A 17,440-nucleotide genomic window follows, 5' to 3' on the forward strand; every position below is an offset into this window, starting at 1 on the left:
AGCAAGGTGCTGTGCGGTATGTGGATTAGGTCAAGATACTCCACTTCTCTGGTCTGGTTGATAACATCGTTCCAACAAACTCAAATCACCAGCACATGATCTGGTCTGTAGCCCAACCACCCGGATTTCCCTCATAGCTAGAGTTGGGCTCTGCATGGAGCCCAATGGGATGACAGCCGAAGAGGAAGAGTAACCGGGCAGCATGCACGCCCCATGATCAGGTAGATGAGCTTGAGTTTGACTCTGTTTGACACTGTTAGGCCCTGTACGACGGAGAGTCCGGTCTTGACGCTTCTTTGTCCGACAAGCCTTTAGCGTCGCGGCGTGCAGAGCTAGTAGAATTAGCAGAATTAGCAGAATTAGGGCCAGACACTATCGAATCACACCCCTCCCTGGAATTGTTAACCCGAAGGGGCAACGGCTCTCAGTCTCTTCTCTGGCGCGGCGGACAGTCTGGAATCTGCATCTCTCTCCCTCCAGTGACCCTCAATCATAATGACCTGCAGCGGCCAGAACTCGACCCCGGTTCGACTGGCTAGTTACTAGTAGATTGCCCGGTCATAACCTGCCGCTCATCTCAATTTACCCCTCCTCTGATCTCCTCTAACGTCATCTGTTATGGCATTCCACCGGGACTGGCATGCTGGCCACCGAGACATTCCTCGGGCGAAGCTGTTATTGTTAAATTAGACTTCTACATTCCCGGAAAAGTATCGTCCATTCATTTTTGATTTGGGTGTGATTTTCCCCGTGTTGATAAGAGAATGCCGCGCGAAGGCAGTCGCGGGCGATTACGTTCCCACGAAGCTTGTTTGAATTGCCGGTGAGTCTCTTTGTCCCTCGATCCCGTCCTATACTCACCCCCATGGCATGACAGGAGGAAGAAAGTCCGGTGTCCCGCCGAGAAGCCGTCGTGCTCCAGCTGCGTACGCCTCAATCAGCCGTGTCTCTACGCGTCCGCCCGGAGAGCGTCTCGGGGAGACTATTCGGTAGGCGATTGTTCACAGCCACCTCAAGGCCCAACGGGCAAGTGTTGACGACTAATTCTCGCAGGACGATAGGCTAGCTTTCCTCGAAGAGAAGGTAAATCTCCTCTTGAGCGGCTCCAGGTAGAGAGCATCTTACCCTTGCTCCCACCTCGGTCTGTGGCTGACCCCGTTTCTAGACCCATCCAGTCCGGCATCCAGGAGGAACCCCCCGATGAACCGAGTGACATCTCTCCTCAGTCGTCGACGACCACGCAAGCACCGTCGACCGAGTTGAACCATGCCATCAGCGACTCGATTTCCCCGGGGTTCAACTTCGAAAATGTGAACTTGCACCCCAGCTCGTCGGCCATCGTGAAAGCGGTCGATCTGTACTTTGATTATTGCCACCGACAGCCCATCTGGTGCTTCGGTCGCGAGGACCTCGAGGACCTAAGTTGCCTGTCGGAGGAACTTGTCTGTAGTATCATCGCGCTGACCTCTCGCTTCTCGCGAGAGCGCGACCAGTTACAGCGCTATTGCGACTATGCCCGACATTTGGTGATGCTACGCGTGGCCAGCGGGACGGTGGAGTTGGAGACCATGGAGAGTCTCTGTCTGCTGTCATACTGCGCCTTTATGGGTACGTCTGTAAACCAGAGGCTGTTTCTGAAGTTCTACCTGATTGCTAATATCCAGTTTACAGACGGAAACCTGCAACTCGCTCGATTCCATCTCGGCATGGCTTTCCAGCTCTGTCGCTCTGCCCGGTTGGATCTAGAATCCACGTACAATATGGGCACGCTGTCTGCTGATCGCAAGAAACGGCTTTTTTGGACACTTCAAACCCTTGAGCAGTCCTACGGTCAGCAGAATGGCATCCTTAGCCCGTCGGGAGAAAGTCTGCGACCGTTCTACGTGTCCGCGGTCGGCGACCAGGGAGACTCCCGACTCCCGTATCTGCCTCGCGACGAGATCGGGTGTTCTGGTTCCGACGACATGGGCATCTGGAACTTGACGGCGCATTTTGGCTGGGTCTGGAGTCGAGTGCGAACATATGTGACTGACGTGGCGCAGAACCGGCTGAAGGAGCCGTGGCGACACGACTCGATGTATGCGATGATCCAGTCCGACCTGACGGAGATGGAAAATAAACATTCTCACTGCCATCGATATGAATCGGTTAAGTTTTACGAGCGCCGACCTGACGAGCTGAGAGTCAATCGCGATTATTGGGTCCCGTGGCTGAAGCTACAGTTCACATATCATTCCATTCTCACCGTCTTAAACCACCCTTTCCTTTATATCGCCGCGTCCCAATACAATAATAACCTCACGATCCCCAACACCTTCTGGCGCCGATCCTCCGAGCTTGTCCTGCTGCATGCCACCTGGGTTGTCCGGCTGATCGACATGGTCACCGACAAGAAGCTGCAGCTCGTGGATCCGTTCTTTGGACAAGCAGCGCTGATCGCAGCCACCGTACATCTCTACTACTGCTGTGCCGCCGACCCTCGACTCAAACAAAAGTCCAAGGTAGATCTCGCCAAGTGTCGGCGCTTCCTGCAGCGCTTTGTCTGGTTTTCGCCGGCCTGCAATGCCTTGGTAAGTATCCATTACCATGGCCATCACCTCTGCGGATGGATGACTGACCTAGGTATAGAATCAAATTCTGCGTCGAATTACACGGATCGCCGGGGCCGAATCAATAGATTCCGACTGGGCGCCCTCGAAGATCCATCTCAGCATCCCCTTCATGTGGGCAGCATTGCAAGTAGACGGGTGCATCCCCCGGAACCTCTCAACCGACGGTGTCCTGCATCCGTCGCTGGCCCCCTCCCGCGAAAATATTGACGAAGACTCGACCCCTACGCTCGAGGTCATCGTAGCCATGTCGCCTGAGGTGACGGTGAACACGGCAGACGGAGGGCAAGCGGCCCATATGGCACCACATATGGTCTATATCTCATCCGCTCCGACATCGCGCCAGGATATCCCACTGACCGATCGACTCGTTGCTCCGGCCGACAGCCTCATGTTCAACACGCCCTGGCTGTGGACAGACCCGGGCCAGCTAGTAGACATGGACGGCATTGGTTATCAAGAGTCAGAGCCGGCGATGGGTGATATCGAGGGCTTCTCTACGTGGTGGGATTTTGGAAACTTGTAGAAAGACAAAGGTTTAGATAGAAAAAGAAAGGAGTTTGGTTAGCGAATACTGGGCGTTATTTTTGCCAACTTGGTCAATGTATATTCTGCTTTTTTCCGACTGAGAAACAATTCGCCAGATGTCATACCTCAATTCATAGCACTAGTTACTTCTCTAGCTCAAGCAATCCTTCAATTCTTCCTCATTGCGAAATGAACCATCCCTTGCGTCAGTTCACAGGAAAAAAAAAATTTCGACTGTAATACGATAGATGACAAGTGTGTAATTTCTAGATGCGAGAATTCTCGATAAACGTGCCACCCAGATGGCGATAATAAAGCCAAAAAGAGCATACTGGGGATGTTTTTAGCGTGATTTAGCGGCAATGAACGCATCATCCTGACGATAACAACCAGCCCAACCACCTTGGACAATTTCAGGCTTAATCAGCGGCCAATGACCCAGTGAAATGCATGGAATTCACCCAGATAAGATTGCTGCAGTCCAGTAACAGACATGCTCCGTACTGTGTACTGTACACCGACCAAGCCTAACACCCCGTGGGGTAAAGGAATTCATGCCCCGAAACGGATATGCCATCCCCCGTCCGCTTCGACTCCACCGGTCCGTTGATCTACCAGGCAAAATAAAGTAAAAATAAGAACACAAATATAAAATTAAACACCACTTGATACGGAGATATCGGTGAGGGGGACCGACCCGGACCGTGTCCGGATCACTAGTTCTTTTCCCCTCTTATCTATGACGGCAGTATGTCTCTCTGTCGGTATACTTATAGTCGTTCTCGTCGACCTTGTTGGACGAACGAATCAACTCATTCTATTATGAAATTATGTCCCCTCGAGTTGTTATCATCGGCGCCGGAATTGTCGGCACCAACTTGGTCGACGAGCTGGTCTCGCGCGGATGGAGTGATATCACCGTCGTCGAGCAGGGTCCCCTGCACATGCCCGGGGGTTCGACTTCGCACGCCCCGGGGAACGTGTTCCAGACCAATGCGTCCAAGACGATGACGAGGCTGGCCCATTACACGGTACAGAAGCTGTTATCCCTCGATTGTTTCAACTCGGTGGGCAGTCTCGAAGTGGCCACCACCCCGGCCCGTCTCGAAGATTTGAAACGAAAACATGGATACGCCTCGTCCTGGGGCATCGAGTCCCGTCTGCTCAACAAAGACGAATGTCTCGCCCAATATCCCCTCCTAAACCCCGACCTCGTACTCGGTGGATTCCATGTCACCAGCGACGGTATCGCTCTCGCCGCTCGCGCCACCCAGCTCCTTATTGAACGCACGCAAAAGGCCGGCGTGCGGTATCTAGAATCAACGCCCGTTACCGGAATTGAGCAGACTAATTGTCGGGTTACCGGCGTTCGGATCCCCGGGGGGATCGTCCCTGCTGACCTCGTCGTCTCCTGTGCCGGGTTCTGGGGGGTCCATGTGGGCGCCATGGCCGGTGTCTCGATCCCTCTGCTGCCCATCGCCCATCAGTATGTCAAGACAACAGCTGTCCCGGCTCTCGCAGGCCGCGAGGTGAATGATAAACCGAACGGCCGCAATGCCAGCATGCCCATTCTGCGCCACCAGGATCAGAACCTATACTATCGGGAGCACGGCCAGCAATGCGGTATCGGCTTCTATGGTCACAGACCCATGCCGGTCGATGCGGCCTCCCTTGGTTTGACTCCCAAAGATGTTGACGAGAAGCATATGCCGTCGCGCCTGGACTTCACTCCGGAGGACTTTGTGCCAGCCTGGAACCGATCCCTCGAATTGTTACCCGCCCTCCGTGAGAGCCAAATTGAAGACGGATTCAACGGCATCTTTTCATTTACCCCCGACGGAGGACCGGTGATCGGAGAAGCGCCTGGCTTGGACGGCTTCTACGTGGCCGAAGCCGTGTGGGTGACGCATTCGGCCGGCGTGGCTCGCGCGGTGGCCGAGTTGCTCACGAAGGGCCATTCCGAGATCGATATGACCGAATGTCAGCTGTCGCGGTTTGAAAAGATCCAATTGACCCCCGAGTACGTCAAAGAGACGTCGCAGCAGAACTTCGTCGAAGTATACGACATTCTTCACCCGCTGCAGCCGCGGGAATCTCCCCGAAATCTCCGAGTCAGTCCCTTTTACCACCGACAACGCGAGCTGGGCGCTTTCTTCCTCGAGGCTGCCGCATGGGAGCGCCCTTACTGGTACGAAGCCAATGCTGCTCTGGTCAACTATCTCCCGCCCGAATGGCGGCCCGTCGAGCGAGACCCCTGGTCGGCCCGATTCTATTCACCCATCGCCGCGGTCGAGGCCTGGAAGACACGCAACGCGGTGGCCATGTATGATATGACGGCCTTCCACCGCTTTGAGGTGTCTGGACCGGGAGCAGTGTCTCTTCTCCACCGATTAACCACAGCCGACGTGACGCAGAGACCGGGCACCATCTCTTACGCCCTGCTGCTTGACGACCAAGCCGGCATCCGCAGCGACCTCTTTATCTCTCGGCTCGAGGAGAACGTGTTCCAGGTGGGCGCTAACACGGCCATTGATCTCGACATCTTGGAACGTGAGGCCCGTCGCCAGGCACTGGATCAATGGGTGCAAGTCCGCGACATCACCGGCGGCACCTGTTGCATCGGCCTTTGGGGCCCTCGGGCCCGCGACGTGATCCGGGCTGTGAGTTCCGACGACTTCTCCAACAAAGGACTGCCCTATTTCGGCGTCAAGACGGCACACGTGGCCGGCATCCCCGTCACCGTATTCCGCAAGTCGTATGTCGGAGAGCTGGGTTGGGAGATCCAGACGAGCGCCGAGTACGGAGCCCGACTCTGGGACGCTATCTTCCAGGCCGGAAAACCGCATGGGCTGGTCGTCGCAGGTCGCGGCGCTCTCAATGCTCTACGCCTCGAGAAAGGATACCGCACCTTTGGAACAGACATGACGACTGAACATGATCCCTTCGAAGCGGGTGTGACCGACGCCGTCGCGGTCAACAAGAGAGACGACTATGCCGGCAAGATCGCATTAGCTCGCCGCTCTACACAGTCGCTCACTCGTCGGCTGCGGTGTCTGACTGTCGACGACGGCCGTTCTGTTGTCCTGGGGAAGGAGCCCGTGTATCGCAATGGCAAGGCCGTTGGATACGTGACCACCGCCGCATTTGCTTATTCGGTTCACAAGCCGGCCTTATATGCCTGGCTCCCCGGCGATGCCTCCGAGGGGGAGAAGGTTGAGATCGAGTACTTTGGACGGCGTATCAAGGCCACCGTGACGCGGGAACCGTTGTATGATCCTCAAGGAAGCCGGATGCGTGCGGATGGACCATCAGTCATCCCTGAGCTTCAAAAGCCATTGAAGCATGTCCTGTAACGACAGCGATGTTATTTTATCATGATGTCAATGTGAAACTTTAGATAGCGTTCTCTCAATCTCAGGTGATGAATACCTCCAAGGAACAGGACTTTCAAATGGTTCATTTCGCCTTAAGCCAGCACACCCTATACTCCAAGATTATTTTGCAAAGACACCTCTTACAGAGGTGCCAATTTCAACGGTTCACTTGGATCTGTAAATAAATGAAGCCCTCACACGTAGAATGATTCTAACGTGGTCTTCAGGTTACACCATACACTTCGATACCGTCCCCCATGGCGAAACAAACCGAGAAGTGAGGAAGAGGGTCTTCTGAGCTGACGCGGTCGACGCCAATCACTAGGACTACAGGGACAATGTCTCTGGCAATTAGAGAAGTGTCGTCCTTTAATCCGAAGCGTCATCGTCGACGGGAATAAAAATCCCCAGAGGTTGACTCTGGACCTAGCGGTGTTTGCAAATTTTCGGAGCGCCTTGCTTCCTACAAAATGGCCACGCGAGTAGCGGAGGCAAAGATATTGACTTTGAAATAGAGAGAAATGATACAGGCGCACCAATTTCGCTGCGCTTGTTTGAATGACTAGAAATGCATTATCGCGGCTCCAGTAGACTGGAACGATGAATATTGTACTCGCCCTATCCTCTGTTATATCGGCAGAACAATCAACAGTCACAACCACCCATTGTAATCCTGTAGATGGATTAATTATACCCGAAGGCCCGTCAATGATACAGACTTTTGAATGTACCGGGAGTCTCTAGCTCTACCACACGGTGGCTGTCGCTCATCTCCACCGGTGCCGAGTCACCTTGCAGTTCTGCCGTCGGCTGCGTGCTGGCAATGGCTGGGCTTCTGATTAGACTTGTCGGCTCAACATTCGACTCGCGTACTTCGAAAGCTACGCTCGATGGTTTGGGGCGAAACTTTATGGGCTCTTGTTCGGTGGGTGGTTTTTATCTTCGTTTCATCAAGAAATAGATCAACGCAGCAACAACCGCCACGACGAACAACACTCCAATAGCCACCCCGGCAATCGCTCCGCCTGACCGCGTATTTGATGACTCCGCGGCTTCTCGGTAGAGCTTGACGTAGCAGGTCTGCTGGATTTGCTGGATGACCGTTCACTCGTTGCTGTGGTCGCAGCCGACGTTGTAGACGTTGTTACTGTCGAGGTCGCGGTGACTGGAGAATCCCTGGGATAAACCGCGAAGGCGGCAAAGTCATCGCTTGCATTCTTGGATAGCATGTGGCAGGCATGCCCTCCACTATCCTTGCAGTTCACGTCACGGTATATCTGCCAGCATATCGGCTGCTCCTCTGAGTCCTAGTCGATCAATTCCCTTTGATGCGTGTGCAGGGTCGATACTCTGTGTCTGTGTTCGAAACAAAGTGCCTGTTTCCAGAGGAATTGGTCCATCCAAAAGCCCAACCTGACACTGGAGAGATAATGGAGAATAATGGGTAGGTCCGGGTAGGCGACCGGTGGATGTTCAATCTCATGGCTATTGTTCACACCCACATAACTTGATGTAAATTCATGGAGTCAACATGGCTCTGTGGTCTCGTACCTCAAAGAGTTGACGGCTAAGAGGATGCTAAATAGACTTGAACGCCTCATTTGGCCCCAATGATCGCTGCTTTCTACAGCAGAGAATTCTTCTCTCGCCAACCTGACGAGACATTCAGGAGGAAAACGAGGTGAAACAACTCTAGGATGTAAGCATGACGTGATAGCTGGTGAACACCTCGGGAACACCTCCTTTGCTTCTAGGAATACCCGTTGAAATTCCTTTCGTTTAAGGCTTACACTCTAACTTCGGGGGTTGATCATCTCGATCCTGCTGCTACCTTATTCTGTGTCATAACTAGTTGGCCTTTTTAAGGTGCATGAGAACAAATATGTTAAGCCTAATGGCAAAAGCACACAAATACGAGGTTCATATGCAGGGCTGTGTTGGCCATAGAGCTTTTGGCCCTTATATAGCGTCACATTGCTGGGATAAGGGATTCTAGGAGCTTTGGGTGGAATGGAATATGCAGCTTTTGTCGATCATCATCATCTTGTGGGCAGGATTATCTGACTCCCCCTGTTCCCCCTGAACACGCACAGCATTCATATTACACTAGATAGTCTTCTGCAAGAAACGACGCGAATATCCCGGCCACAACAGAATCGCCGTTAAAGTCACAGGTTAAATAGCCCACTCCTCCTTTTACCGTATGGGTAGACCACCAAAGCTGACAGGAACAGCCCGACAGTAATACCCAATGCCGTCTGCACCATGCTGTACCCCAATCCAGACAAAGAGCTGTGCAACGAGTCACTGGAAGATCCATCGTTGGCGGCCGTCTTGTTCTTCACGGCGGCAGAATACGCCAATCCAGACATAATCGATCCGCTGGTCGCCAACCCTGAAGAGACCAATGTGAACATTCCCGGCACAATCACGGCAGCTGCATGGCCGTGCCACACTCGGGAATATAGATTGGCAAGCAGTCCGATTGTAAAAGCTCCGATCGTGCTGGCTAATCTTCCATCCAGGGCCTTGTTAGCAAAATAGTTTGTCACGTATCCGCTCAAGCCAAGAAAGACCATCATGGGGATTTGCTTCCACTTGGCTTGGTTGATGACACCGGCTATGGCGCAGTATATTGCCACAAAGACAAAGCGCTGGATGTAGTCATTTCCATACACGAGCAGACTATCTGATGGACAGGCGGACTCTGTCGTTGCATTGTTGTCAATGAGGCCGTAGATTGTGATTCCCACCGTAACTCCGTAGCCCAAGAATAAACAGTAGATGATTGTGTATACCAGTCGGATAGAGCCGGCCACGATTTGATGAGACTGCAATTCCAGGCTACTGCACAGAACAGAGTATCCTGGAAGAATCAAGGCAATTGAAGCTTGCGCCATAGCAGGAAAGCAAAATATCGCCTCCTCACCTACGCGAATGCTTCCGAATGCGCGGGCCAAGAAAGAGACCAGGATAGCCACACTTACTTCAAACACGTTTGAGTACATGGCCGATGCCGGGGCAAGTACATGCTGCAGGATACCCAGCAAACAGCCGAGCAAGAAGATGATGGGCATGTCGATCGGGCGAGCGTTGAAGCCCCAGGGCCCTACGGCCACGCTGGCCAGACCCGACAGAATCACCATAACCCACGGTTTGTGATAGCGATTCTTGCGCTTCATCAATTCATCCAAGTCCAAGATCGCCCGGTCCACTTCCAACTTGCCGTGCATCACTTTCTTATAGACGTTGTGCGTCATGGCTAACCGTCCCAAATCCAGTCCCGGAACCACGCTGACCACTTTCACCTCGGCAGTATGCGTCAAGGGATCATCGAACGACATGATCATGCAGCCCGGAAGATACATAAATTGGCCCTGGACGCGCAAAACGTTGGCAGTCATCTGCATGTATTCCTCGAGGCGATGCGTCGGGGCGCCGTATTTCATCAGTGCGCGACAGAGCCGTATGATATACTGCTGGCGAGTGAGAATAGCGCCGATTCTCTCGGTCAGTTGAACCTGGCGTTTCTTTCCTTTCTCCCTGCCCTTACCCTTCCCGTTTCTCCGAGGTTCGCTCTCATCATCGTCGTACCATTTCTGCTTTCGCGGCTTTTTCTTCTTGCCGGGCTGAGAATCTTGGGAAGCGGTCGACTCTACTGAGGCAACAGACAGAGTACTTTCGCTGAAATCGCGTCGATGACCGGTATAACTCTGCATGAGATGCGACAGCACTCCGCCATTGACATCCGCACCATTTTCTATGTCCTGTCCAGCCGGATGCATATTTCGCAGGCCCAGTCCTTGGGCCAGAGCATGCGCCTCAGAATCCAACGCATTTCGCAGCTGCAACCGAAACGTGTCGTCGTGGAGATCTGCCTCCATCAGGTCTGCCAGTCGCATGTCATCCATGGCGCCGTACCCGTCGGGGTGAAGACTGGCATCCAACGCGTCGCCCTCGTCTGGATCCCGTCCCAGCCGTTCTCCCAGTCTTGACGCAGCCTGTCGGAATCGTGTCGCGAAGCCATCTTGGGGAGTCGACTCGGGCTGGGGGGAAGGGGTGTCCGGGATCAGGCCATCAGCGTCGTTTGCAACATCTCGTTCCGACCAGGTCCGTCTGTGATACGTGGCAGCGCTATTTTCACGGCGGTGACGAATTTCCAGAGGAATCTCTTCTGCCATGTTGTCGTGAGGCGGTCTTGTCCATTCCAATCCCCTCGCTAGCTACAGGGGACGAAAAGGTGGTCCGAGGTGTCAGACCTGCAGAGCGATCCCTCCACACAATTATATGACAAGCTTTTTTGTCGGACTTAGCCTCGGTTGTCTCTGTTCGGACCAACTGATTTCCCCAGTCAGTGGAGTTCCGCCTGTTCAGGTTTTGGTCAAGACGCTAATTGACCCATGTGGAACCATCGTAGCCGGATCTCTCGTCGCCTGTGTGACCAAAGAAAGGGGCTAGGACATCCTGCACAGGAAGTGCCCATTACGATTCACATCATGACGACTGCATCTATAAATGGCACTCTGGCGGGTGAATCGACTGGTCAAGGGGTGAGGTATTTCTCTCGCGTTGACCACCGCTGCATCGGATGTCCCTGGAAGGTGGGTCGGTGGCTGGCAGCGATCGGCGTAAGATGCAATTGGATCTGCTAAGGCTTTTTATGGCAAAGATCGTCGTCGCCACTGACAGGTTCCTTTGTTGATGTCTCGCGAGTCCCGATGCTCCCGTCAGGACTTGCAACAGTGAATGGGCCATGGAACGTATCAACTTTTGATTAATCTATTCTGGTCTTGTTTGTATGATACAACTGTTTGTTCCGGCCGGAAGTTCTCCGTCCAGATCTCAATCGCTGCCTATCTGACTCCAAATGTGTGTGTTTTTTTTTCTTGATCTCCAGACCACCATTTCATCCTGTCGTCATTGATATTCCAACCTACATAAGCACCGGTCGACCATAGCCTAGTTACCTTCCTGAATAAACTCATCGGGGTGAATGCAATTCTCCTTGTAGGTCTGCAGACTGTATCTCGCGAACCGGCTCTTAGCTCGAATCTGCGTCCCATATCGCACAAATAACGGCGGAATAAAGCAAAACACCGTCGCCAGGACGGCCAGAATCGACACAGCGACGTTTGCCCCAAGTGACGAGAACATCTGCGCCGTAAACAGCGGGAAGGTAGCCGAGAGAACCGCTCGAATGCAAGTGACCACGGCCACGGCGCTGGCCGAGAAGCTCAGATAACTGTCGGCCAGGTATCCCAAGCACACCGTGGGATATTCGTTCAGGGCGTACCCGATCAGTACCAGCGGCACGGTCGGAACGATCCAGGGTAAGTCGGGGGCGTGAGGAGGAATCGTCCAGGCGAACCACCACAATCCGATCGCCATGGCAGGCGCGCCGATGCAGATGCCTGCCAACTTGTGCTCTGGCAGAAGAGGCAATCCGGCACGCACCCGAGTTTCGAAGATGTGATCGTCTAGGAGTCGCGTCAAGGGGCTGAGAAGAATCCCAATCCCAATAGCTACGAAGGAAAGAGAGGCTAGCTCCGGCGAAAAACCGAGGGACTCATAAATCAGCTGCAGGGCTTCGGTGAAGAGATAGATGAGCCCAAATGCGCCGCCGGCCATCATACCCACCGACATCACGATGGGCTCGGCGAAGAGTTGCATAGGCCTCACGAGCACGACCTGCACAAATGTCTGCATATCGGGCACATGGTCTGGGTTCAACGCCGGCGGCGTATCTATGCCCGTCACCTTCCTCAAGGTGGCGACCTGGCGACCCAGCAGGAGAGACGGTCGAGATTCGCGCATGAAGAGGGTCAATCCGGTCACCGCTGCGACAATGATTGCATAAACGTAGAACACCCATCGCCTACAAGAATTAGCTGCAGCTCCAATCACAAATCGCACGGTTCCTTACCAGCCGAGGGCACTCGTGATATAGACACTCATGATGGGCCCCAAAGACAAGCCTAGTCCCGATGCCGCGGACCAGATGCAGATCCACCACGCCTGTTTCCGACTACTGTACAAGTCTTCTATACTCCCTCCGAGGATGTTGGCTGGAATAGCCGATAAGAAACCGGTGATTGCACGCCCGAACACCACCCCTACCAAGGATTCAACCGAAGCAATCAACACGCATCCCAAACTGAAGAGGACTCCGCTGCCGATGTACAGCTTCTTCCGGCCAAAGGTCTCGGAGTATGGGGCAAAGACAAGAGACCCCAGCAGCTGTCCGAATAGAGACACCGATACGAACAGAAATATCGAAAGGGTCTGGCTGATTTGATATTCGTCGTCGGCTGTTTTGGCTGCGGCCGTCTAGAGAACCGTCAGTTCCATTCGTTCTAAGAAGCAAGAATTCACTCACACCAGCCGTGCTCACTGCAGTCCTTCAAACACCCGAAACCTGTCAGCTTCATATGGCAACTCATTCGGATTCACACATACACGAAAAGGTCCATCAATGTAATGACCGTTAAGTCATAGACTTTCCGGGCCGTTCCCCAATTTCGAGGATGATGCGGGTTCTTGGACCCCCATCGTATATACTGCCCGTCCGGAGTTAATTCCAGATCGTACTGCGTCAGGCAAGCCTCCAGCGAGACATCATGGACGGTTGTGGAGGGCTTTTCCACGCTCTTTGGGCCACTGTGGTTCATCTTGGCAACGCTCGGTTTCCATCTATCCCAGAATGAAAGTCTGAGACACAAGTTCCAAGATTCCTTCCCTCTCTTGCCATGCGGCGCATTATATGTTACCACGAGACACTGACATCTCCGTGGGCCTTCTGGGGATCATCGATGATTATACGTTCAAGGCTCCCCCTTGCGGTCGATCGGCGAATCCTCCTTTGAGCGGACACCCATAGGTGCCATTCATAGTATCAAGTTCGCCAGACTTCATCGTCCAGGGCTGAGGACCAAGGCCTAATCCGGATACCATTCGACACCGTACTCAGGAATGGATCACAGGGTCTCTCGGTCCCTTGCAGATGAGCAAGCGAGTCGCATTCCACGCAATTGCTGCCAGCGCTCCTGATGCGCCAAAGCTTACGGTGTGAGGAATCATTTGAAGTGTCCACATTCTTCCTCGCTGTCTAACGGCTGGTTCGGCGGATGGTTCCCTGCTCAACAGCAGGGGTGGCTCGCATGGGGCCCGATAGTTTCTGTATGACGACATGGTGTTCAATCTTCCCTCTACCTGCCCGTCAAAACCTCGAGCGATCGACACATGGCAGCGAGCTTGTCGCCGTCACAGAGCCGGGAAACTGGTGATCAATACTTCTTTGACTGTCTGTTGCATGGCGTTGCAAAGGTCGGTCCAGTCAAAAGCCTTGACATGCTTGATGACGGTTCCTTAAGGTCTGTTGTCATTAGCCCGGAGTAAATACGGTGCCGGGAATGAGGGCCTCAAGAACTTGGCAGGTAGCATGAGCTCAATCTCCGCTATCTGGGTACTGATGAAGCTAAGTGGAGGTAATCCTTCTAGTCGAAGTGAACCATTAACCACCCCTTCCTTGCAAAGTACAGATAATACGGAAAATCTTCTCTAACCGGTTGGCTCAGGGCGTAGGGAATTAAGATCCCTTCTCTCCATCACACTTCTCTACGCAGTGCATACATTCTTCGATATCTTGACCTAACCAGGCAGGGCAACCATTTGTCATCGATCGTACCCCATCGGGCTGGACTGGCGACTAGTAGGTGTTTCTGATTGACGCAAGGATAATGCTTGGTGGAACCAAGGGAGGTCAGGAATGCTCGTCGTAGTCGTGAGAAGCATAAATTCTCATGACGCGTCATTCATGAGAGGTTTGAGGATACAGATGTCGGAGATTTTCTCGCCTTTTGAAATTTAAAATCTTACGTCGTCTATTTCACTGTCATCTGTGGATGAAGAGTATGACATGAATATGAGCACAGGTCTGGCAAGTTAGGCCTGCAGCTAGTTTTATCGGGTCGTTGTGTTCCTTGAACATGGTTTCACGTTAGATCGAGTAGTTCAAATTAATTTTCTGCTTTCGAGTAGTCCAACAACCTGTGGGTATAAAGTAAGCTCATTGTTGTGCTCGATGTCGGACGTCTATTGGAGCTAAGTCTCTGTAGTAGTACATACATTGAGAGAAGTTATAGTGTAGGAACATGGCCCGCCTTTTGTGTTTTGAGACCGGAAACATATATTGTCATCGTCGTCTTTAAACTATTTCCCTACTATTTGGGTAACGTTTTGAATAGAGAGATACTACTAAATATATTTATCTTAGGGGCGGAGAGATAAACCTTTTACCTCAAACGAGTGCAAACACCCAGTGAGGTCCTTGATACCAGCACTCTCTAGGATCAGGATTCTGACTATCGGAGAGTCACAGAAACGGTGATTTCGATGTTGTCAGGAATATTCCGTATGTACTTGTTCCGGTCCAGACTGGGTGTCCAAAGTGGCTGCCTCAGGTGTGCGGTGTACGGTAATTCCATACCGGAGAATGCTTTCCCCGAGCGGCAGCGGACGCGTAGACCAACGGTACCGATACCGGATATAGGATCCCCCGATACGCGACCCGATCGGGCCGGAAGCGACGCATCCGGCGACGGTTTGACCTCATTTTTTCCCGATTGGGATTTTCGGGGGAGCCTGTTTGTCCATCTTCCATCTTCCAACTCCCCCTCCGCCACGCCTTGCCCATCATGGCCCAGCGGTACATGATCCCCTGGCTCTATGATCTGGGCATTTGGATCTTTACGCTATGCCTGGACATTTTCTTTCGCGAGGTTTACTCGCGCGGTGCCTGGCGCATCCCTAAGCGAGGCCCCGTTATCATTGTCGCCGCGCCTCATGCTAACCAGTTCGTTGATTCTATCTTGTTGATGCGCATCTTGAAGCATCATGCCGATCGTCGCACGTCGTTTCTCATCGCGGAAAAGTCCATGCGCGAGCCTTACATCGGCACCATGGCGGGCTGCATGGGTGCTTTGCCCGTCGTGCGCGCCATGGACAACGTGAAGCCCGCACCCGGGACTGTCTACTTGCCCGACCCCGAGGGCGATCCGACTCTGCTCTGTGGTAGCGACACTGATTTTACCACCGATCAGTTTATGGAGGGCGGCGCGATCATCTTGCCTCGCGTGGGCAAGACCAGCCCGGAGCAGCAGGCCATTGCCGAGATCTTGGGCCCTCACGAAATACGGTTGCGCAAGCCTTTCAAAGAATTTGCACTGGACCATCCCTTGTACAAGGGGCTGCGGGAGGGTACCTCCTTCAAGGTGGCGCCGCACATCGACCAGAGCAAGATGTTCGACGCCGTCTACAAGGAACTCTGCGCCGGAGGCTGTATCGGCATCTTCCCCGAGGGTGGCAGTCACGATCGCCCGAGTTTGCTCCCCTTGAAAGCCGGCGCGGCGATCATCGCGCTGGGGGCGCTGGCTCGAGAACCCGACTGTGGCCTGTCGATCATCCCCTGCGGCATGAATTACTTCCATCCCAACAAATTCCGCTCGCGCGCCGTCGTCGAATTTGGCAACCCCGTACATGTGCACCCTGACCAGATTGAGGCGTTTAAGGCCGGCGGAAACTCCAAGCGCAATGCCGTGGGATCGCTGCTGGAGACCATCCAGGAAGCCCTGACGGCTGTGACTCAACAGGCGCCCGACCACGAGACCCTCGCCCTCATCCAAGCCACTAGACGACTCTATAAGCCGTTGCGCATGAAGCTACCCTTGCCCTTGGTCATCGAATTGAACCGCCGGCTCCTCAAGGGCTACACGCAGTTCAAGGACGAGCGCAAGGTGGTCGAGCTGAAAAAGGCAGTCACCGACTACAACCGACGACTGCGCGCGCTGGGCATCCTGGACCACCAGGTCGAATGGGGCGATGTGCAGCACCGGCCCTGGTGGTTGGTTTTGGGCACGCTGCTGTATCGCATCGGCGAACTGTTGACCCTGGCCGTGGGCACCTTGCCGTCGGTCGCGCTCTTCTGGCCCGTGTTCGTGACGACCAAGATCATCTCCGTCAAGAAGCAACGGAAGGCTCTGGCTGGTTCCGTCGTCAAGCTCGAGGGCCGCGACGTGGTTGGCACCTGGAAGATCCTCGTCGCCATGGGATTGGCGCCCACCCTGTATACCTGGTATACCGCGCTGGGGACGATCTGGCTGACGTACTGCCGTAAAGGCGGACATTACGCAACGACCGCGCCTTGGTGGGCGAATGCCGGCACCTACGTGCCCGACTGGATCCCCCTGGCCGTCTTCGCCGTCTTCTTCTTCGGCCTGATGATCTCGGTCTCCTTCGCCGGTTTGCGAATCGGCGAGATCGGTATCGACGTGCTGAAATCTCTGCCGCCGCTCTTGGTGGCCCTGAGTCCGCGGTCCCACAACTCCCTGGCCCATTTGCGCGCCCAGCGCCAGGAACTGTCTGCGCGCGTGGTGGACACAATCGATACCTTCGCCCCCGAAATCTTCCCCGACTTTGAGACGGAGAAGCTGGTCCCACACGGCCACGCGCAGGACGACAGCGCGTACCGGTCCCATCTGAAGAGTATGCCGCCCAGCGAGCCCGAAAGTCGCAGCCGCAGCCGCCCTGGCAGCGGCCACAGTCGATCCCAGAGCGGCAGCTATCGCTTACATGAGACCCTTCTCAAGCCTTTGACGATCGGGTCCAAAGAGGACCTGGGCGAGGTCAATCGTCGCATCCGCGATTCCATGCAAGAGCGTGGCCGTGCACGCGTCAAGGCCGAGTATGACCCGGATGAGGATGCGGTGGTGGTGGACGGCGCGTCCAGCGGGGGAAATACGACCGATGGCGAGGAGAAGAAAACGCAGTAATGAAGACGTGATGGCAGACAGAGCGAGTGGGTGGATGTTGCACGATGCCTGTATATAGAAAACGATGAGCCTTGATAGATGACGTCAGACGATAACTAGCATC

At 53.9% G+C, this 17,440-nt stretch overlaps 5 protein-coding genes across 5 annotated transcripts; 3 read left to right on the top strand and 2 right to left on the bottom strand.

The window, feature by feature from the left end:
* Window positions 1-870: 870 nt before the first annotated feature.
* On the top strand, window positions 871-3,135 carry KD926_002880 (fungal specific transcription factor domain-containing protein; the record flags this gene model as incomplete). The annotated part of the gene is made up of 5 exons (XM_053094451.1): window positions 871-989; window positions 1,062-1,109; window positions 1,166-1,608; window positions 1,672-2,570; window positions 2,629-3,135. 5 exons carry the CDS (start codon window positions 871-873, stop codon window positions 3,133-3,135), a joined length of 2,016 nt encoding a protein of 671 aa, XP_052950757.1.
* An 832-nt stretch (window positions 3,136-3,967) lies between these two features.
* KD926_002881 (GcvT family protein) lies at window positions 3,968-6,490 on the top strand (the record flags this gene model as incomplete). The annotated part of the gene is made up of 1 exon (XM_053094452.1): window positions 3,968-6,490. The coding sequence occupies one exon, from the start codon at window positions 3,968-3,970 to the stop codon at window positions 6,488-6,490; it is 2,523 nt and encodes an 840-aa protein (XP_052950758.1).
* Window positions 6,491-8,679: 2,189 nt separating this feature from the next.
* KD926_002882 (threonine/serine exporter family protein) lies at window positions 8,680-10,692 on the bottom strand (the record flags this gene model as incomplete). The annotated part of the gene is made up of 1 exon (XM_053094453.1): window positions 8,680-10,692. One exon carries the CDS (start codon window positions 10,690-10,692, stop codon window positions 8,680-8,682), a length of 2,013 nt encoding a protein of 670 aa, XP_052950759.1.
* A 778-nt stretch (window positions 10,693-11,470) lies between these two features.
* Window positions 11,471-13,179, bottom strand: KD926_002883 (MFS multidrug transporter; the record flags this gene model as incomplete). Its single annotated transcript, XM_053094454.1, has 4 exons — window positions 11,471-12,386; window positions 12,435-12,838; window positions 12,888-12,909; window positions 12,968-13,179. 4 exons carry the CDS (start codon window positions 13,177-13,179, stop codon window positions 11,471-11,473), a joined length of 1,554 nt encoding a protein of 517 aa, XP_052950760.1.
* A 2,025-nt stretch (window positions 13,180-15,204) lies between these two features.
* On the top strand, window positions 15,205-17,337 carry KD926_002884 (glycerol-3-phosphate acyltransferase Sct1; the record flags this gene model as incomplete). The annotated part of the gene is made up of 1 exon (XM_053094455.1): window positions 15,205-17,337. The coding sequence occupies one exon, from the start codon at window positions 15,205-15,207 to the stop codon at window positions 17,335-17,337; it is 2,133 nt and encodes a 710-aa protein (XP_052950761.1).
* Between the last annotated feature and the right edge of the window lie 103 nt (window positions 17,338-17,440).

This window comes from Aspergillus affinis (assembly GCF_023601865.1).
Source record: "Aspergillus affinis strain CMG 70 chromosome Unknown NODE_164_length_64646_cov_89_757852, whole genome shotgun sequence".
Classification (NCBI taxonomy): domain Eukaryota; kingdom Fungi; phylum Ascomycota; class Eurotiomycetes; order Eurotiales; family Aspergillaceae; genus Aspergillus; species Aspergillus affinis.